At 41.5% G+C, this 23,250-nt stretch overlaps 1 protein-coding gene across 4 annotated transcripts in view; it reads left to right on the forward strand.

Moving 5' to 3' along the window:
• LOC135256849 (nuclear factor 1 C-type-like) overlaps positions 1-23,250 on the forward strand; it is a 92,733-nt gene that overhangs the window by 17,735 nt on the left and 51,748 nt on the right. For all 4 annotated transcript variants that reach the window (XM_064339052.1, XM_064339051.1, XM_064339053.1 and 1 more), the window contains exon 2: positions 11,477-12,008. In XM_064339052.1, the coding sequence (XP_064195122.1) occupies positions 11,477-12,008 (532 nt within the window). The remainder of the gene's footprint in view (positions 1-11,476; positions 12,009-23,250) is intronic.

Genomic DNA, 23,250 nt, shown 5'->3' on the forward strand with positions numbered 1-23,250 from the left:
GCCCAGTATAGCACTGCTCACGGCATCATGATGCTTGCCTCAAGAGTTGAAGCTCAAGACGCATGATGTTATTTCTGCCATCAAAAAATGATATGTTTCCTGGTAACACCAAATGGCCAACAGTCTACTTCTGCTTGTTGTTGCTTAAAAACAGAGGTCAGGAGTTCAATGAATTCAGTAGTGCCGATTACAGGCCAGCATTTGCTACAGAGATGACAATTAAGAGAAAATGTCGTCTGAGGACATAGCTACATGCACAGAGCAAAACCTGTTCAAGTATGTACGAGGTGACACCTTCCTAGCAAGCTGTCACCTCTACCCCTTAAGCTATGAATAAGACTTGGTGAAGGTTTCTGTTCCTTATAAAACATGTCGAGGAGTGTGTTTGAGGACTACTTGGGCTCTGTGCCGTACAGTGTTATGTCACACTAGGGATTACAAAGATTAGCGTGGCACACTTATTATGTAATTGAAATAAATGCCGTTCGAAAAGATGAAAATTCCTGTGTTGAGCCAACAGTTTGGGCAGTACACATTGCTAATGTTAATAGTTTTTGAGTGTCTGTCATTTTGCCTGTTTTCATCGCGTGAGTGTCAGTGATTGACCCTACCTGTAGGAGGAATTCTTGTTATGAGGCTGTTTCAATCTGAGAGAGTCATAAATCAATTACACTTGAAAGCCGCTCAGCAGAGCGAGTGTTCTCTTCACTGCTGCAGATTTGTTGGGAAAGAAAGTCCAAATCTTTCACTCACTGATGTGTTTTCATTCTCTGGAGCTATACCTGCTGTATAATTGTAGCTTAAGAAAATCCCTCTATGCTTCAGTGTAGAATCCAGTACCTCTCAGCAGAAATTGAAAGACTAATTCTGTTTTTCCCTTTCTGGTTTAACAGGCACTTCAGGAAGCAAAATGTTACATACACCGAACAACATTAACGTTCTTTAACAGTGTTAACATTGTTCTCTGTTTTTGTTCATTTTGTTCTTTATTTCATTCAATGTCGATAACAGCAATTGTGGGATAAATGCAAGGTTATTGCAACAACTGCTAGGTGGCGGGACTGTTGTCTTTTTTTGTATTTATAAAACTGATCTTGAGAAACCCCCAAAAAGGTACATTTTGGAAAGAAAAATGGGAAAAAATTTTAATATTACATAAAGTAGTGAAGCAATTGCTGAAATGTGTTTATTAATGATGGTGGCTAGACTGTACAGGCACCTGACAACTTATTCTCTGTTGAACACCATCTTTATCCAGCAACCTTGAGCTCTGGAAGGCACTAACCTTCCCCCTGTTCCTTATGACTCTAGAGTAATAGGTGATTGTTTGGGGGATCAGACCAAATGCCATGTTTATCCTCTGGCCTTTACTTAACTAATATTACTATATTAACTTGACTTTTAGGGCTTTATGTGAAATTTATCTAGGACTATTATTTCTCTAAATACTTAACAGTGTATAAAAGGCCATAGCATGTCTAATCATTGCTCTCATAAGCTTTGGTTGAATGATCACAACTGTGTCCTATAAGATTGTTAACGGAATGGGGTGCCATTACTTTACTGTGACTATGTAGTGCAATATATATGTTATTGTTTTCTCCGTCTTTTTTAAATACTGTATTTCCAGTTTACCATTTCAGAACGGAGTTAGTAGCTGGAGCATTATATCTGTGTTTAAATGGTTGTGCATATAATCATCCTAGTCCCACTGAAATGGATAAAATTCAATTTCCTCTGTGTTCTTGCTAAACTAAGAGGCTCAAGGTTATTGGCTAGACAGAGAGTGACAGAGATGGGAGACATAATTTGGCACAAAAGGAAAGTTACCTTTGTCTTGCAGAATTTGTGGTGATTTTGTGTCACGGAGAAAAGTGAAATTTCAATGCACGTAATCAGAATATGACCATAACCAGAACAAGGATCTTTATTTGGAATATGGTGTGCATGTAAATATAATCAGTATCTTGAAGGTAAAATGCTGATGCTTTTATTCCATATCTTCTATACAGTATGCCATCTGGGGCCTTTTCCCTGGTGTGCTGTTTAGCTGTAAGAGAACGGACAGAATAATTTAATTTGCAAGCTGGAAGCCTGGAAGTGTGCTTTGTCACTCGATGCAGTTTTATCTTTCAGTGTCCCTCCCTCTAATCTTTCTCAATCCCCAATAGACTTGATGGTGCAGTACAATGCAGTCACACTGCTGCAGGCCTTTCTTGTAAAGGTACCTTGCAGGAAGTTTTCAAACAAAAACAATAAAACCAGGCCACTTTTAAACTTTACCTTAGCTGATGTATACAAATTAAAATGTTCAGTGTTAATTCAATGAATGAACACTTTTAGTGTTGAATTAACTCTGGACATTTTACAATATACAGTTTGCGCATGACTGAGGTAATTTAACTATTTGGTGTGTTATTAGAAGGCCAATATGTCAGTGTAATGTATTTTTTAAAGCAGAAAAAGTGCCTCAGTTGCCCTGGAAAGAATGCCACTGCCCTTTTTCATAGCCCAGAAACTAAGCGTGGACCAGAGATAGCAACTGCGGGAAACTGCCCATTTTTAAAATTCAGTTTTGACTTTGAATAATTGAAAACCATCCGTGGAATCGTCTCCTTTGACTCATAAATTATTCATGCCGTTTGAAAGTGGATTTAGTTTAATTTGGGCTATTCACACTACATCCCCCCTGTGGACGAGCGAGCGGAAGACCTAGTTATTTTTCCCCTGGATTTTCCAGGATTAGAATGCTATTATCTGGGAGAGCCGGACCCAGTTCAGTTTCAGCATTGCTCCTGTAAATTGATTAAAGCCGCATAGAGACGGAGGTGGAGACAGGCAGGAGTCTGTCTCCGGACTGGTCTGCGGCAGCCGGCGAGAGCCGTGTGGGGCCGACGCGGGGTTGGCGTGTTGCCGACGCGGGGCCGGCATGGGTAATTAAGGGCCGGTGTAGAACTTCCCGTGGTGCCAGTGTGGGGAGTGTGGGGCTGCCCGTGGTGCCAGTGTGGGGAGTGTGGGGCTGTCATGGGGCCGGTGTGAACTCCACGTGGGATCACCAGAGCTCATTCTAACACGTCATCAGCCCTTAATTAAAGGTGATGTCAAATGACCTGCTCTGTATACTAACCAGTTGCTCATTTGATTATGCATACTGTTATCTTCTGGAATCTTCTGGAATTCATTGAATTGTCAGTGCTTCAGCCCTCTAGCTTGAGGACTTTTTCCAGACTGTCTTTAACAGATGCAGGCCTGAGGAGTTCCACCATGGATTCAGGATACTGTAGATGCTCTGGAGATTGTTTGTTTGGACAATCTTCTGTTGGAGTTTGAGTTGTATATTTTTAAGCATTAGTTTATGGTAGCATATCTGTCATTTCTCTGAACACTGTTTTCGTTGCATTGTTAATTCACTTCTTATTTTGCAGGCACTGTTAGTTCATAAGGAACTTAGAATATTCAGTAATGGACCTCAGTGACAGTCATTTTGCATTTCTATATCGAACAGATGTGTGTTTCAAATGGAAATTTGGCATCCTTGTTTTGCTGTTTGATACATTTGTGAAAACAGCACTGTACTTTTCTACTTTGAAGGAGAACTTTACCTGCATTTCTTCTTTGCATGTTGTACTTTGTCTATATTGAAGCATGAATGTAAGCGTATTTAAAATATGCTTTTGCAGATATTTTTATGAATTATTCTAGCTAAAATGAATGAACAGATCTCTCTGCTACTTTCTGATTCAACTTAGTGGAACTACAAGCTCCCATTGTGTGATCTTTCTCTCCCGCCTGTAACAATGCAATGACCACACCATGCAGTTTTGGAAAATGATGCAACAGGAAAAATAACATAATGGATTACTGTTCTTATTGTGCAAAAACTGAATTAAATATTGATGTTTTCATTTCTATGTTAAACACCTAATATGGCAACCTTGTGCACTTGGCACCAGAAATTATACTGCTCCCTGGACTGGCAACAGAGAAGGTACAATTAGAACACCTGAAATCCATATTGAAATCCATATTTCTTTGATGGCCTTTACTGTTGAGAGAACTTCTTTAAATTGGGAACAGTGAGCTGTATCCGTAATTTTTGGGACAAATACATATTTCTTCTTGATTTGGCTCTGTACTCTACAGTTTTTGATTTGTATTCAAACAATCAAACGCATTCTCAGCTTTTAGTAAAAGGACTTTTTATACATTTTGGTTCTACCATGTCACTGCACTTTTCATGCATAGTCCCAGCTATCATTCTGGAGCTCACTGTATATAGATTAAACTGATGTTGAAATTATGAACATGTAAAAATTATGAAAATGATTATGAAAAAATCTAACACTACAGAAACGTAGAACTACATTACTGGCATTTGGCAGACACACTTATCCAGAGTGACCTACATTGAGAAGACAAGCACATAAATCGGGGTTAAGAGCTACAGTAACCCAAGAGGTGGGAGGTAGATACTGAGAAACCATAAATGTGAAATCCTAGGATTGTGGGATGACCTAGGATAATGTAACGGACACATTAATTATAAAGCAAACAGAAGAGCACAAGTTAATTAGTTGAACAAGCACTTATGCTGCATCATCTTCCAAATGGCTATCTTTATTCACCATTTCTGCATCAAGTATGGAGCCCCTTAATGAGAATGAGACGTGCCAGAAGTACAGTATGTCTTTGTCACAGTGGCGACTTTGTAACCCCAAAGTGTTTGATTAAACAGCCGTACCATAGAGCAGGTTCAGAGGAAGGAACAGACACAGAGAAAGACAGTTTGTGCAAAACTCGGGCCAGCAGGCCGTGGGTATCAGGCTGACCAGATCAGGTGGTTTGTGTGTGACGTGACAGTCCCACCAAATGAAATTCCTCGCTGCCCAGGCGACGCTATGTCCAATTGCATGCTTCCTTGTTGGGCTACTGTGTGCAGCTGTCACTTGCATGGTCTGGGTTCGACACCAGACTGTGGAGCACATCCACACACTATTACGTCCTTCCATTATCTATACCTGCTTATTCCTAGTCACAGGGTCACAGGAGGTGCTGGAGCATATCCCAGCATGCATTGGGTGAAACGCAGGACTGCACCCCGGACAGTTTGCCAGTCCATTGCAGGACACTCTATAACAGCACATTAAAAATATGACCCTCTTAGCAGCCCCCTTCCTTTCCTTTTCACTATATCAGCCCAAGGGAAAAGGAAATAAAGAGTACTTACTGGTTTTAATACACGAGGATGGTGGATGTGAACACCAGGGTGCTGATGGGGAGAAACCAATGAAATCACCTTATGGAAGCCATTGTTTCACTGTCATGAGAGCTGGAAGCACTGCCAGCTAGGCTGTTGATGGCACATATGCTCTGGAAAGCCTGAGGTTTGTCTGGGTGTGAGCTCCACTCCTGTTGCTAGGAGCTATGTTCCTGACAGGGATACAGTGAACCAGGGAACCCCTCTTGTATTTGTAGCTTACTGTTGCTTTAAATGTGTAAAGTGCCCTCTTGAATTCTCTGCTTGTGTCAGCAGATAGAACATGTATGCATACAGAATGCGAACACACAGAACAGACCTATGTCACGCACAGTAAAACAGTAACACAATGCATATGAGCTAATCACTGTGCAGCTATATCTGCCTACATGTTAATTTCACTACAGTTTCCATTAGCAGGGCTTTGTGCCACTTCCCTTGTGGAAATGAGTACTGCGCCCATAACAAGTTTGTCAGCTTCGTTAAAACAATAGACCCAAGTGTTTTTACTGCTCAAAAGAACAGGAAAGATACAAATTGAACAGTTGCAATAGCCTACCCTGCATCTTGCCTACTAGACTATTTATATGCTAATGATATCTTGACCACATCATTTAGGGTTTTCTTCAGCCACAATACCCATTTTACAGATGAAAGGCCATTTAGAATCACCTGTTTTGGTGGGTAATTGTTTTAATAGTCTAATGGCAACATTGCTATTAGTCCAAAAACTGTATTTGTGCAAAAAGATGACCATTGAAATCAAGCCAGAGAGCAGTAAAGCAGAGGGGAAGCCTTAAGGTATAGAACACAGATGATAAATTAAACACCCTTATACTACTTTATCTTTTTCAAGTACTCCCATGCCATTACTGAATTCATGGACATTTTTGTCTTATAAGCATTTGAGTTATATTTCCACAAGGACAGTTTTCCTCCACAATTTCTGTGTCTCAGTAAAGTAAATAAACAAAAAAGAACACAATCCAAGCTCTTTTACTCTCATGCTAAAAACCTCATGGCTCTCCATGCACCCTTCATTTCTGATTCTAATGTCAAACTGTGGTGGTTGAATTGTGCTGAGGATTTCCATTTATATTGTAGAAGGGGCTGCAACTGGCTCTACAGTGAAAGTGTGGCAACTTTGACAGAATTTTAATTGGCTACTGTGGGTCTCTGTTAATCCTTAGACAACACTGACTCGTGAGATAGCCTAATTATTGGTGTGATATGGTAGTGAGAGGTATAGCATGGAAGTCTTCTCCACATTTGTACATCTGTAACTTGAATTAGAGCAGGTGAGCGAGCTGTGTGTTTTGGATTGTTTGCCGACAGTTTTTTGTGTGTGTTTAGGGTGGTATCTTGTAAAGTATTAGGAAAATTATTTATAGTATTCCTGGTGTAGCATGCTAGTAAATATTAGTGTTAGACAGGAGCCATCTTTATGTAGCACACAGACACACACACATACAGGGTAATGGAAGGCCTTTTCCTGGTCGCTGGTGGTTCCGGTCTCCACAGTCCCCCATTGTAACTGTGCCTGACAGAGGGCTGAGTCAACAGTTTGTGCAATGGAGAAGCGGTGTGACTCAGCACCAGGTGCCCTTTGACCCACTTCGCATTCTGTGCCCAACCCTCTGTGTCACGCTGGGCATGTGCCTGCAGGGCTCCCGCTGGGCACGCCCCACGTCCCTGGGCACAGCTGCCCGTCACCTTGGGCATTTCGTTATTTAAACGTACTATTATAATATTATTCAAGTCCACATTTGTAATCCATATTTCTAAGTGCAGCAGTGCATATACTGTATATTATACATTGTATTTAGGCATCGCCATTTATTAAGCATCACGTTATACTGGAATTTCTACTACAGTTGCAACCTTTCCAGTAGTCTGGCAAATGGCAGATGACGGAAAAATTCTGGCTTTATTTACAACTCAAGATTAGGGAGTTCTGCTTATCGCAAGGGGAAATCAGCTTGACGTTCTTTGATAGGGTAAAGACAATATGACCGGGGATAAGAAGGGGTAATGAATTCTTAATGAAGGAAAAGTATTTCCATTACGTCTCATCAGCGCTTCCAAAAATGCTTAATTGTGCATAGACTGGCCGGACTTGGAATGAGGCCGGGTGTGATTTTCACCTGGTTCCTGCCCTGCCCTGCCTGCCTCCGGTTGGAGAGCGGAGTGCAGAGCTGGCTCATGGCATGGTGCATGGCTACCGCCCCGTCAGCTCTGCATTATTAACATTCCCGTGGATCAGCTGTTTCAGTATTATGCGCCCATTTGCCAGACACAGGCAGCGAAGGTGGCCTTTAGCCTGGACCTTTGGTAGTCAGGGTGCTGTGGAGATTTAAGTCTGAAATAAAATGCCTGAAATGGAAAAACGGAGCCGTGTTACAGTGCATTTCAGTGCGAATAGCAGATTTAACCCCTTAAGTTGCCCTGGCCCATTTTCGCACCTGAGTGGGTTTATTTGCAGTCATTCCATTTTTTAAGGTGCAATTCTCACTCAATTAGGTCACACAGTATTCCATTAGAAAGTGTTAAACCTCACAGTTCTATCTCTATGGTATAGTCAGTGTCCTTATCATGGCGAGAATCCAGGGAACAAAGTCCATTGTAACTTTTAGTCCTAAAAGCATGCTAACTAAGAAGCTAAGTGCTAAGAAACATAGAATGTCCAGGCAGGCAGGCTGGGGTACAGCAAGCTAATTTAAGCACACTTATTCCATTAGTATATAGTTTACAAATATATATTATTTCTCTCCTCTAAAGACCCATAATATCATTTGGTTATCAAGTGTCCTTTTGGAGTCTCCAAATGGCCTTTTTGGAAACTCTAGACATAGGCTTTAGAAAGGCTTAGAAAAAACATTGCAGAATGCTTATTTCTGGTGGTATTGTCCTCAAATTTGAACCAGGATTTGTTCAGTGTTGTGACTGTGACTCCATATTTGTTTCTAAGCCCACCAGTCACACCCACATCTGCAACCACTCAAAAAATAATTATTTAGGTGAGAAAAAGGCTTCCTCTGTGTTTGAGCTTCTGATACATTAGTAATATTCTGACCAATTCTGACTGTTGGAAAACAAACCCCCAAAGTTACCTTTCAGAAGAGACCAGGATTATGCCTGTAGTTAAAAAAGTAGTAATCATTTTATTTTGGGTATGTCATTTTCAGGCTTGTGTTGAAAAAGGGGATGGTACAGAAGGGGTTAAAAGGCATTTATCTTTGAAAATGTAAACATTGTGTACATTTTCAACGGTTTTTCTCTAGGGCTAAAATTGTTTGAAAGCTTGTTATGAATTTAATTCTGAGTCATTGAAACCTCATCTTGATACGTGCCTCCTTTCTTACTGTAATAAAATGCTGGCCATTTTAGAAGTGAAACCAATGACATGTGATGCCTTTCTGTTTTTGCTTCTTGCCCTTTGCCAGGCAGTAACATTTTTAAATAGGAAAACATTTTTGTGGGCACTGCAGTACTGGGCACAGAATGTGACATTGGCACCTCTGTATGTCTGCCTCTCTTCCATCTGGCAGCCTCCCCAACCCCTCCGCCATTCACCTGTCTCCCATATGGAAAATGACGTGGAAATAAGTGACCTTCCTTGTTCCATCTTAATCGTATCTGAGAAATGAAGGAATAGAAATCTCTTGATCCTGCAAAAACAAACGACTGAGTTACTGTGAAAACACAGCTGTGAGCCTGTCTCGCTACAGTCTGTGTAGTTCTAAGACCCACCTGGACATTTCAGGCTTCACTTTAAATAGACAAAATGGTGGGAAAAACCAGGGCAACGTTTAGCTATATTTTAATGTTGTTTTATCTCAAAACTGACCGAGAAAAATCTTTACAATTTTAACATTTCTTCCTCAGTCATGTATTGCCACAAGGCCATTTCAACATTGATGGAACTGACATTTGAGTGCTGACAGATTGTTGAGGTTGAGTGGGAGTGCCATTCGTTGCCCTAGTTCTGTCTGTAGTGTCTCGCTGGACTTTTATGTTTTAAGCTCTATTAAGCTCCCCAGATTGGACACGGAGGTTGTTGATTATTACGTACGTGACCCGCTTAAGTGCTTTCCTAGTCAGGCAGTTTAAGGTCAAAGAGGTAGTCTCTCGGCATGGCTTTACATCGAGGTGGGGTTGGTCAGCCTCGGTAAGATGAACTGGTTGGCGCTTCGTTCGTGATTTCTGTCTTAATTTTGGATCAGGGCTATCCCGTGACTGTGAAGGAGGGGTCTGATTGCAGCGGCTGCAACCAGGCTGACCAGCCTTAAACTTAGCGGCTCAAACCGAGCTGACCGCCTGCGATGGCTGCCAAGGCCTGTTTAACATCACGCGTAAGACCGCATCCTCCGTAGGCCTCGCTGCCGCGGGCCCAGAGAGAGCCCCACTGGGGCTCCTGTGGAAAGCTGGCACATGCAGGGGACGTTCTGCGGAGCATCTGTGAAAATACAGGACTAGTGGCGAGGAGAGGGGAGGCCTGGTCTACAGCCCCTCAATTTAACCCAACAGCAGGAGTGCGTATTTCTGCAGTTTCCCTACACTGCCAAACTCAGAGCCTAATTAATGTTTACATATCCTTAACAGTGGCTGGGAACTGTGCCGGCACCACAGAGAGTGACAAAAGCAGCTCTAGGTGCAGTGCAGGGGTTTCTGGGTGGGGGGGGGGGGGGTGTTTTCTTCGGGGTCATCAGGTTTGTGCATAGCTGTTGCATTTCCAATACGTTTGAGTGAAACCAAGAAGGAAGTCTCATTTGAAGACTTTGAATATATTGGATTTCCCCTTAAGCACTGAAGACAAAACAGTGTGTGTTGCATCATACTTTGACTTCCCTCCTGAGGGCCAGTGGCGTTATCGGTTTTGTTGAACATACATCCTCGAATGAGGTGTACATTTCCATTTACCCCCCCCCCCCCTGCGCTACTTAGTGCGGTCCCCATATCACAGTGTATGATTGCATGGGAGTGCTTCAGGACTGTATTCATAAAACCCTCATCATATGGTCTGTCTTTTGTCTAGGCCGGATTTCTGGTTTGTCTCAGCAGAACTTCTCAGTTTTTTGTGCACGCTTAGGAAAGTTACACTGTAAGTGTACCATCCCCCTAGTACCCCCCCTAGTTCCGCTCCTGATTACGAAAGTGTGTGTGTGTGTGTGTGTGACAGGGAGAGAGTGTGTGTGCATGCTGTACTGCAGCGTGGCAGGGACCCTGGGTATTTTACCTCAGAATTACAGACTGTTTTTCTTCATTTATTTCTATGAAGTCTAGTGGAAATAAAAATACACTCTATGACTTATTCAGGAAAAATAGCATAAGAATCAAGTTTCCCTTTCTTACCAAATCAAAATAAGGTAGGAGGTTTTGGACTCTGTGGTTGACTGTGTTACTGCAAAGATGGTTTCCGAACGATTAAGGCTACAATAAAGCAAACTGAGGATCATCTCCAATGAGAAATGTGGTCTGTCTCTGTCAGTCTAGTTTTCCATAGAACAAAACCCACTGGCACAAGTTTGTCATGTGAGGATGAGATACCTTTAGAAGGATTTTATTTTGTCAGCAATAAAATGTCTTTTCATTTTCATACTTGCTGTTCCAAGAAGTCCATCAGAGGTTTTGGAGGGCTTAGCTCAGAATGGTGAAATGTTCTCAAATCCATCAAACCTGCATAGGAAAGAAGTTACGATGAAAATGTTTGGTATCAATCTTTAAGAAGGCTTGTATCTGTTTGCAAAATAACAAAATGGTCCAGGATTCCTGGAGATGAGAATTGCTTCATCTTGGGCTACTTCGTCTATGAGATCTGTGGAGGTTGAAAATGGCCTGGATTCAATCAACAATTGTCCTTAAACGTCTCTTGAAAATATGTTCTTTTTTTTCTTCATGAGCATAGTTTAGTGAGTTTATTATAGTAGTTGCTGATCATGCCATGCTGTCTCTGTACAGATAAAAAACATATTTGTGATAGATAATGACACAGCTGTGTTATAGTCACACACTTGGTGGCAAGTAATTACATAGCTTCATTACAGTCATATGCTAGGTGGTAAATAATAACATAATGGTGTTAATCGCAGGCTAGATGGTAAATAATGACATCGCTATGTTACAGCTGAACGTGAGGTGGTAGATAACTACACGGCTGCTTCGTAGCCATGCAAGGGATAGTGGATAACTCGCTGAAACCTCTCTGTCCTCCCCCTCCAGGATGAGTTCCATCCGTTTATCGAGGCCCTCCTGCCACATGTGCGGGCCTTCTCCTACACCTGGTTCAACCTGCAGGCCCGCAAGCGCAAGTACTTCAAGAAGCACGAGAAGAGGATGACGAAGGACGAGGAGCGCGCGGTGAAGGACGAGCTGCTGGGGGAGAAGCCCGAGGTCAAGCAGAAGTGGGCGTCGCGGCTCCTGGCCAAGCTGCGCAAGGACATCCGGCCCGAGTGCCGCGAGGACTTCGTGCTATCCATCACGGGCAAGAAGGCGCCCTGCTGCGTGCTCTCCAACCCCGACCAGAAGGGCAAGATGAGGAGGATCGACTGCCTGCGGCAGGCCGACAAGGTGTGGCGCCTGGACCTGGTGATGGTCATCCTCTTCAAGGGCATCCCGCTGGAGAGCACGGACGGCGAGAGGCTGGTCAAGGCGGGGCAGTGCTCCAACCCCATCCTCTGCGTCCAGCCGCACCACATCAGCGTCTCGGTCAAAGAGCTCGATCTTTACCTGGCCTACTTCGTCCAGGAGAGGGGTGAGTCCACACGCTGCTCCCAGCATGCTCTGGGTGAACTGGAGCTCTGAGTGTGTGTGTGTGCGTGTGCGTGAGTGCGCGCGTGTGTGCGTGTTTCCTCTGTTACTGCCCCAGCACTGCGACCTCAACGTGACTGTTGCCAAGGTGACATCACTCCATCAGGTTGGTGAAGAGACAAAGCATAACAAACGAGTGCCAATGCCTCATAACTCAACAGCCCATAAAGAGGGTTCAAAACCACATTTGTAAACAATTATGTTGGGTTGATAAATGGAAAATAAAAAAACAGTTTTTCTCTTCCCAGGAATGCAATGTATTGATATATCAGACTTTTTCATGACAGACAATATACAATAAGAGTGAAGAGGCCTATGCACAATAGTTAGGAGATACTTAGGAGAACGTACACCTTTCCAAAGTGCTCGGTGAATAAAAATATGATTAAAAAGGAATAGAATGAGTTTGAATGAAATTGACAAATGACAGTGCAGTAATACCTGCGTGAGATGTTCAGACAGGGAGGATGAGGGTTTGGTAATATCGGTGCGCGATGTTCAGACAGGAAGGGTGATGGGGCTGTAGTATCAGTGTGGGCGATGTTCCAACAGGGAAGGTGATGTTTCAGTAGTATCAGTGTGGGCGATGTTCAGACAGAGAGGGTGATGATTCAGTAGTATCAGTGAGTGTGAATTTTTTTTCAGAATGCTTGACGTGTGGATCCGCCCTCCCCATCTGCCATGTCTATAAATGACATTGCTTCAAACTGGCGCTTGACTGAACAAGGCTCTTGACTGAACATTCCATTTGCTTATTACACGTTTCATTGATTCCTCCGTCCTTGTGTCCTTTCCTCGCTCCATTATTGCTGCGTCATGCATTGGGTGGAGCTAAAGGAACTAAGGAAAGGACACGAGGAAAGGATGCGAGGAGACTAAATAAGATTGGAAAGAGCCCTTGGTGTTTCCGGCAGAGATCATTTCTGTCTTCAGCTGCGATCTGTCACTCTCAGGCTTCCAGTCCTGGGCTGGAAGATCCCCCCACATGCCCCGCCCCTCACAACCCCAACCATAGCCAGTTACAGTCAGCATGCATTCTTAAAGGGACAGGCTCACTACGTGAGTCCTACAGTATCTCCCTTTCTCTCTCTCTCTCTCTCTCTCTCTCTCTCTCTCTCACTCTCCTTCACTCTCTGTCACTCTCTCTCATACAAAGCAGCACTGGTGCTGAAGTGGCCATGTGCCATCCCTCATCATTGACCTTCCTTGTGTTTCCCGTAGTGTTTTTCAAATTAAGTAGAGCGTTCACGACAAAAAAAACATTTTTTTGTAGTCTGTCTGTAATAGACCCTTCTATCTGAATTTCATCTGTTCATTCCAGAACTTCATTGTTACATTTCATCAAGTGATTTGTGTGTTTACGCATCCTTCTTTGATGGACACTGTCCCTCTCACTGTGAAAATCGCACACTCTGTAACTGTCAGAACTGTTTTCCTCTTCAAGAGCACAGAGTTTTATTTAGTGACGGCAACCCCAACAAAAAATGATGCAAAGGCTGTGGGTTACGTTTCATTTTTATTTATAATTTTCTTTTGGTTTACCACATTTGATAAGACATAGTTACACCTCCAAAAAGATGTACCCAGCAGAAAATACTATTTCTGGCACAATAACGCAGGATGTTGTTATTCATTCTCCTTTCTGCTTGGTCTGTTAGCCTGACCTTCTTATGAACTCCAGACAGGCTCCCTCCCCCTGCTCTATGTGCTTCACTCTACTGTCTGCGTGGGTGTAAGGATATTCGTGTGTGTGCGTGTGTGTCTGATTGTTAGTGCCAGTATAATAACCTTCGCTGAGAGACCATTCGCAGCAGTAAAGACACACACACACATGCACACGCACACATGGGCACATACACAAACACACACACACACACACACACAAAACCCACATGGGAGAGGGAGGAAGAGGAGGTTGTCATTTCTTGTGAGGTTCCACCAAATTACTGTATACGCAACAGGGGGAGAAGTGTTGTTAATGTGCTCTCTTCAAACGGCAGAGCTCCTTTCACAGATGGTGCGTAGAATCAACCCTCATCTCTGTGTGTTAAAAGTAAATTATCACGCAGCTGTGCAGTTTCTGTTGAAATATTCCTACAGAAATAATGTGTCCTATTGTTTTTTTTTATGAATTCACTGTTCAGTCAAAGGTTATGTAGCCTCTGCTAACTGATTAACATTTCCTGTAGTTGTTGTTTTTATGGGGGGGTTTCCTCCTAGGGAAGAATGTATTTTTCTCTAAACTGGTAATGAGGTTAATGAGTGTCAAAGTTAAATGGTTATTGTCAATGTAAACCAAGGATTAAATGAAGGAAAACCAAATCATTCAGCCCTTGGGATGAATTTTGAGGTTTCAGTGAAGTGACCCCTTCCCCACATCCCCCAGGGGTCCGACTCTGAGCGGCTCCATGCAGAAGCTTGTCTGCAGCACGGCCGCCACCCCTCCCTGTTCCCCATCCGCATTTCTGAGAAATCAAGGGGCCGTTTGCTTCCTCTTGGCTGCTGGTGTCAGCACCTGCTGAATACACTGCTAAAGGGGATAAAACCTCTGCACCCAGCCCTTCTCTATCTCTCTCTCTTTCTCTTTCTCTCTCTGTCTCACACACACACACACACACTGGCTCTCTCTCTCTTTCTCTCTCTGTCTCACACACACACACACACACTGGCTCTCTCTCTTTCTCTCTCACACACACACACACGCACACACACACTCTCTTTTCCTCTTTATATATAGCTACTCTGGAAACTCTGCAGAAATTCAAAATCTTGGGCCAGTGGTTATTTCATGAGGGCCCTGTAAATTTCAAATGTTATTGCCCTGGTGGACCTTTGGAAAATGCTGTATCAGTTAGCGACCAGCCCTGGCTAAGCTGTCTAAGTAAGAAACAAGGAAGGTTTGTGAGTAAAGCTTGTTTGAAAAGACATACTGGTAGCCAGTAAATTAAATCAACAACATTTCTGGGGAAATATGGAAATCAAGTTAATTTATTGTATAATTAATGGCACATGGTTGATATCAGCTCATTTACTACTGCATCTGCTGAATGAAACAGATGGCAAAAGGCGAAGTGGTTCATCATTGTATAAATCTTGTGGTACAGCACAGAAAGCAACCTGGGTAATATAATTCTTAATGCCTGTTTCCATCGGGAATGACAACTATAATCATAATTAAAATGATTTTAAAAAACTGTTCCAAATAAAATGAATGAATTTATACACTGTAACAGACAATGTCTATAAAAATTAGCTAGAATGATAATGGTGGGCATAGGTCAGTTCACTGTCCTTGCATCAGTTGTTTGACAGAAGTGTAGCTAATAGAGAACAATTAGTATTTTATTCCTTCTATTTTATTCTTAGTTTTTCTTAGATTTTTCAATGTTCTGTTCATTTCAGTTCATACACATATCTCTGATGTGTGTGTTTTCATCTGTCTGTTTGCTGAGCGCTGTGTGAGTTAGGTGTGAGGTGCTAGACTTTGGGGTTATCCACTTGGGTCGAGCCATTGTGAGCTTCCTACAGGTGGTGAATCTGCTGGAATCTCTCATTTTGTTTATTTGTGCTCCTGATGGGTTCACAGATTTACATGTCACGCATGGTTAACTACCAGGGCTGTCATTGAAAAAGTCGACCTGTGAATGTGGGTGTGTGAAGTTGCATGACCAGAAAGGCAGAAAAGTACTTACTTAGTACGGTAACTGTGGCTGTCTAGTGATCAACATCGAATATTAGAGTCTGAACGCCATCGCTAAGTCCCTGTCCAATCTGCAAGCTAAAGCAGTACTAAACCTATGCTGCACTAAATCTGTGGTGGGTAGCCACCACCAAAAAATACCCCAGGCTTCACATCTTTGATGTCCTGTACATGTACAGTAAACACAACAGTAATTCTCAGACTGAAACTTCAGTAGGACGTGTTTCTTGGCTGCATGACTCAAATCAAGAAGTTGCTGATGTCCATACAGTCATACTGTACTTTCAAGTCAGTGGGGATATCAGCAATGGAGTGCATCTGTTTTGCTGTTTGTCTAAGCCGTGTTCACAAATAACTGTAGTTGCCACATACTTGGGGATCTCCAGATGAAACTTTGCACAATTCTAGTACAATATGGCAGAATTAAGCGAATTGAGTTTCGCCTAACCTTTAAAGGGCACATGGTGTATTGGCCATTTTGATTTTCAGAAATTTATAAAACATCAACCATTAGAGATTTGAAACTTTAAAACTGTATTACTTTCATCATAACTGTATATTTTTCACCTGATTGTTTGATCTGGTAGAAAATTGTGTCCCTTATTGTTTTAGTATCATTATGAACAATTTGCCCAACCAACATTTTCTTTTTATGACATTGTGACCCAATTCCAAAGGAATAATTTAGTCCCATGCGAATAAATGCTGAAATATTGACCATACTTTGTTTTATTATGTATTGGTCATGTGACAATGTGTATGTAAACCATTCTTTTTCTCTCAGGTTTCCTTTCTTTTACTTCATAGTGTGAAGAATGCTATTGCACTTTATACCATTTAGACTTCATATGTAAAGTGTTTCTATTTTTACTGGAGCTGTCCAATCTTCTTTGTTCTTCTTTGAGAGCATCAAGCACTGAACTTTAAACTGCAGTGACAAAACTGCTAGTTCAATATAATATCAATAGCAGCACTCTACTAATTTTATACAATATCAATAGCAGCATTCTAATCGTTTAATACAATAACAATGGCAGCAGTCTAACTGGTTTAATACAGTATCAGCAGCAATACTCTGCTAGTTTAATACAATAACAATGGCAGCGCCCTAACTGGTTTAATACAGTATCATCAGCAGTACTCTGCTAGTTTAATACAATAACAATGGCAGCACTCTAACTGGTTTAATACAGTATCAGCAGCAATACTCTGCTAGTTTAATACAATAACAATGGCAGCACTCTAACTGGTTTAATACAGTATCAGCAGCAGTACTATGCTAGTTTAATACAATAACAATGGCACCACTCTAACTGGTTTAATACAGTATCAGCAGCAGTACTCTGCTAGTTTAATACAATAACAATGGCACCACTCTAACTGGTTTAATACAGTATCAGCAGCAGTACTATGCTAGTTTAATACAATAACAATGGCACCACTCTAACTGGTTTAATACAGTATCAGCAGCAGTACTCTGCTAGTTTAATACAATAACAATGGCACCACTCTAACTGGTTTAATACAGTATCATCAGCAATACTCTGCTAGTTTAATACAATAACAATGGCATCACTCTAACTGGTTTAATACAGTATCAGCAGCGGTACTCTGCTAGTTTAATACAATAACAATGGCACCACTCTAACTGGTTTAATACAGTATCAGCAGCAGCACTCTGCTAGTTTAATACAATAACAATGGCTGCAATCTAACTGGTTTAATACAGTATCCACTGCAGTACTCTGCTAGTTTTGTACAGCACTGTTGACAATACACTGCTAGTTTAATGTAATAACAGTAGCAGCTGTCTGCCATAGTTCTCAGAGAGAGTGACTGTATATTTAAATGGCTTTGAAGTGACATACCTGGAAACGATTTAAATGGTTAATCCTGGTTCAGCCCTTGATCATCTTAATTCCTTAATTTAGGAGAAAAATCCTGGAAGTCCCCATCCTGTCACTGGTCATCACTGCCTCCTTATCTCCCTAGATAAAATCGTTTTCTGGCCTCAAAGGAGGCAATTAAAACCCTTCCGTTAATCCTTGTGCTTAAAAGGGAGATTGTAGACTTGTTTGACAGCCAAATGAACCATAAGTGGTCGTTTAGCAACTGCTCGGTTAAATAACGGGTTGAGGGCTGCTGTGTTCCCACAAGTTAGATGGATGCAGCTGATTGGATCAGAAAGTGCCTTCAACCCGGATGTATATGGATAGATCAGTTATTTACCTTGAAGAGGAAATTAGGTGTATTTGCAGTGAGCAAAGTGGAAGTTGGAAGTTGGAGTTATTGAGAAGGGAACTCCAGGGCTATGTAAAGCCACAGAAACATGACTGTGTACGACAGCACCCCCATTAGTATTATGAGCTAACCCTCATACCACTGGTATCTTAGAAACAAAACTGTGTTTACTTTATGTGGCATACAGTATGTATATTTTCCAACGACCATGGTATACACAACACATATACTGTATTAGAGTCAGAAGAGTCTCATTTTTATGGATTAAGTGTTGTTAAACTTCGTCTAATTCTGAGAGTATTAGTCATTAAACTAAAATGTTTTTGAATTATTGCTCTAATGAGATTCTGGAATGTAGAGGCCTGAGTAATGTAAGCAGTCAGCCAGAGAAGTCAATATATTGGAGATAAGTTTGCCTGGTAACAAAGTCATACAAATTCGACTCAATGTCTCTTATCTTTTCTCAGTGTAAATGTGAAAAATACTGTCACATATATTATAAGCGATATCTGCCATGCTTAGATCAATGTTGATTCTTTTTTCATTTAAATATATCGTGATAATATGAACCGTCTGTCCTACACATGGTTATACATACAGTACAGGAGGCTAGTAAATTGCCTGCTGAAATCTTTGACAGACTTAAGAGTTCCAAATGGGCTTAAGATATGGAGAAAGGGGAATGCTAGCACTTGTAAACGAAGCAGTGACCCAAGACTGGTTTCTGTAATGGTCTCTAAATAGGCAGTGACAAATGCGTGACTGGAAGGCTCTGGAGGTTTGGCTGGGCGACACAGCTGGAAATGATCGCTTTCTTCCCCCTTCTCTTTCCCTTCCCTTCCAGCCTCTCTGTGATCTCATCATCAGCCGTTTGGAGCTCAGGGGTTGGCCATGTGGTGGCAGGAGTAGGGATCCAGCCAAACCCATTTCTGTTATAAATAACCTTCCATCAACCATGTGGTGCGGCCTGTCCTGTCCCATTATTGTCACCAGCAATAAAAACGTATGAAAACAAGGGTTAGCAGCTTTTGGTACAGCCTGATGATGGAAAAGAATTATAATCTACGGCATTTTAGCTCTCTTTGGCAGTCATGATTCTGTATCTCATACATATGTTTGCTTTGTGTGATTTATTCAGAACTGACAAAAAGAAAGAAAAAAACATTTGCAATGAGCACTTTGGCTCTGTGGCTGGATGTTGCTGTCAATTTATTCAGTCTCTTTTGCTGGAAAAGTTCTGGTCAGGCGTAATGGTTCTCATATGACAAGCAAGTTCGCCTCATTGGCCCTTTGCTGCAAAGTGAAAGGCTAATTCATGCACCAGTACAAGATTACATAGTACCGACAATACTTTTAACATGCAATACCATAACATTTTTCTTGAACAGTTTCCCAAACCAGGTGCGCTTATGAATTCACCGTTGTATTTCTCTGTGTGTGCGGAATCTCTGACTATTTTTTGTATTTACTACTTATTCAATATTTTGAGAAATTAAATTGAACAGGGAAATGGACCAATGTACAAAAGGAGATCTCCAAAAGCTACAATGAAACATCTTATAGGCTTCACATACACATTACATTACAGGCATTTAACAGACACTCTTATCCAGAGTGACTTACACATTGCATCCATTTATACACCTGGATATATACTGAAGCAAAGCAGGTTAGGTACCTTGCTCAAAGGGTACAACAGCATCGTCAAGTCTGTGACCTTTAGGTACGTATATATGTATATATACTGTATTTAAATATTTTTTGTAAAAACTCATGTACCTTTCTGTCCTCATCAGATTTGACTCATGGAATTCCTTTGTGACAAAATTTTTACAAAAAATTAAATGTCCGGGAAGTAAGCCCGCAGTTAATGCCAATAGCCACCTCATCTAATTAGAGATGAGTATGTGTGAACAATCCAATGTTTTGGGTTGGAAATATATACTTCAATTAATATTATATAAAATATAATATGTTTGTGTAATATCCTTAAAATATTGTCACTTAAGCTATACATTACTCTTTGGATGTCAATATGTTAAGCTAGCCGGCACAATCGATAATTGTTGTTGCAATTGGTTAATGAAGGAGGCAAAATTGTCATTAGTTGAAAAGAGCCAAAAGTAACATTGTGGTTTCATGGTGCTGAAGCTTTCCCTTGTGTTTGTTCAGCTTTTGCGTACACTTTACTGTAGATTAGATGGGTAGGGCGATGTGCTGGCAGTGTTCGGATGCTTGAAAGGAAAAGGCATACTGTGTTCCTAGCTTTTAAATCTCAGGTTAATTAATTGGCCTCCATTAATGTCATATAAAATGTTTAAAGTGTAGTTCAATTGATTTTGGTTTTTTAGTGAGAAATGTGATGTGGCTCCTGGTTGGCTCTTACATCTCACTTAAGCAGTGTGCATATACTGGCTTTTAATCTGCCTTTGGCCCGCTAAATGATCTGCATTGTCATTGGCCCTCGAAAAGCCCCATATCAGTTGACCTTTAGTTTTTATGTATTTCGTGTTTACTATATTGCTTATTTCCTGACATGGACTGGAGACAAAAGGATCCTTGTGGGAACTATATCAGCAAACACAGCCATAATACCCAAACCCACAGCTGACAAAACTTGTTTGAAATTCTGTCAGCAGCTTTAGGGGCACCCTGGCATGAGGTTGCCTGCATGTCGTTCCGAGGATAAAAACATTTATAGCCAGCGATTCAGATGTCGTCTGGCTCCTCGGCTGTCCGTAGGTCGCAGTCATAACAGCGAGATCGAAAACAGACAGAGGGAAGGGGGAATCATATTTATTTCTTCTGGCCAAACTTCTTTGGTATAAAGTTTTTCTTTTGTGGTTCTGGTGATTTGCTGTACCCAGTCGAATGAAACAATGTACTTTGGGGGTATTGTTCCTCAGCTGCACGTCTAGATTTCTAGATTTGACCTGCCGCCCCTGCTGATCATCCCCAGAGTCACTGAAGCTTGCAAGGCAGAGAGCAGAGTTTGAATTCTAGATAGACTACCTGGCTAAAAGTATGTGGACACCTGACATTCAACATCTCTTCCAAAATTATTGGCATTAATGTGGAGTAGGTCCACTCTTTGCTGCTGTAACAACCTCTACTCTTCTGGGAAGGCTTTAGACTATATGTGGGACCATTGCTGTATGCATTTTCTTCCATTCAGCCAGAAGAGCATTAGTGAGGTTGGGCACTGATTGGGTGATTAGGCATGGCTTGCAGGTGGCTTTCCAGTTGATCCCCAAGATGATGGATGGGGTTGAGGTCAGGGCTTTGTGCATGCCAGTCAAGTTCTTCCACACCGATCTCAACAAAACCATTTCTGTATGGAACTTGCTCTGTGCCCGGGGGCATTGTCATGCTGAAACAAACTGTTGGCGAAGCACAGAATCGTCTAGAATGTCCTTGTATGCTGCAGCATGAAGATTTGCCTTCACTGGAACTAAGGGATCTAGACCAAACTATGAAAAACAGCCACAGACCAAGGGGTGTACAGATACTTTTGGTCATACAGTGTAGGTAGTCTGCCTCAATTCTTTCCCATGAAACTTTATTCCCCAGATAGGAATTCCAAATTTTTTACTGTAACTGCTGTAATTGTCCCACTAGTGCACCTCCAAAACACTTGCAGGTTACTACAGTTGGAAATTTTATGTTCAGAAAAAGTCCTCCCAGGTATTTTGTTCCAAACACCTGAATTTGCTAATTAGCACAATACTTCAGCCTGGAGGTAGAACTAATTAGTCAAATCAGCTGGCTGAGTTCATGGGTGGAAGAAACGCATGGCAGGACTTCTAATTTCTGACCCCTGAACTCTCCACCTCTGACTGCTACATTGTGAACATTTTTGAGGTAAAAAGTTGGTGAAAAGTCTGTGAAACACTGTCTAGGTGTTCAGGTGAAAACCCAGCTACATTTGCTTGAAAAGTAAAAAGTTTTCTAGCCAAATCGGACATAGCCAGGTAAAATCTGAGCTCTTTTGGTGTTAACCTAGTCCATGTATGTGAAGACTTCTTCAGCCTAGGTTTCCACCCCTCTAGAAATCTAGATTCTGGCTTTTGCTCACTGGGATCTTTCACTCTGCAGTCCTCCAGATGAGAGGTGCAGTCACAATGCAGTAGAGCAGTAGGTGCCCATTTTCAGGGACGGCTGGAGGAGTTATTGTTTGATGGAATGGGGCAATGTACTGCCAATAGAAACCTTATGATCCGGAGGGGTATGATTTGAAATAGTTAAATTCAGTTAAAGTGTAAAAAAATCATGCAGTTACATTCTTTTGATAACTACTTACCTTGTTTTGTAAAAGAAAATGTAGTGTCCTGTTGGCAGTGCAATCCAATGCCAGCACACACCTGTACATAATTGCATACAACCTCTGCTTTGTATTCATGCACCAGATAGACACAGAAAACATATTAGTTTCAGTTTATCTTTTCAGAGATGTTTTCAGAATATTTTCTGTATGTTACTGCAATGCTGTGTTTGGATTATCTCAATCAAGTCAATCAAGGAAATACTTTCTCTTCACTTTAGCATGTAGCATTCTAAATTAATGTCCTGAATTAAAATAAACAGTCCTATAATACAGGACAGGAAGAAATATTGAGTTTCATTGTTGGACATGTGCTAAGACAGTTTTGTAATGATAGATGTGACCATGACATGTTATCACATGGCAAGGCAAGGCAGCTTTATTTGTGTACCACATTTCATACACTGGGGCAATTCAAAGTGCTTTACAGAGTAAAAAAAATATAGTAAAGGTAAAAGATTTACAATTAAAAATTACAAAAGTACAGACAAGAGATACAAAAAATAAAATACTTAAAAAGTAAACTAGTGTAGTTCAAATCAAGTGCAGTAAAAATATAATATTCTAAGTACATGCTCTTATCCTCCTGAGTCACAGTGTTTATAAATGTTCTGTCCCTTGTATGGTATGTAACTGAACCTTGTTCACATGTACGACAGGGGGCCTCAATGAAGATTTGTAACATTGACGCTCAGGTGTAGGGTTTGCTCTCGCCCCTGCACCACACGTGCTGCTGTGGTAGCCAGTGTGCGGGTGATAAATGTCCGTTATCTCGGCTAGCATTGAGGCAGAGTATGTGATCTTTGTCTGGTGCATTAAACTGCGCAGTTCTTTTTTTCTGATGCATTGGACTGCGCAGTTCTTTTTCTGGTGCATTAGACTGCGCAGTTATTTTTCTGGTGCATTAGACTGCATGGTTCTTTT

This window comes from Anguilla rostrata, chromosome 6 (genome assembly GCF_018555375.3).
Source record: "Anguilla rostrata isolate EN2019 chromosome 6, ASM1855537v3, whole genome shotgun sequence".
Taxonomy (NCBI): Eukaryota; Metazoa; Chordata; class Actinopteri; order Anguilliformes; family Anguillidae; genus Anguilla; species Anguilla rostrata.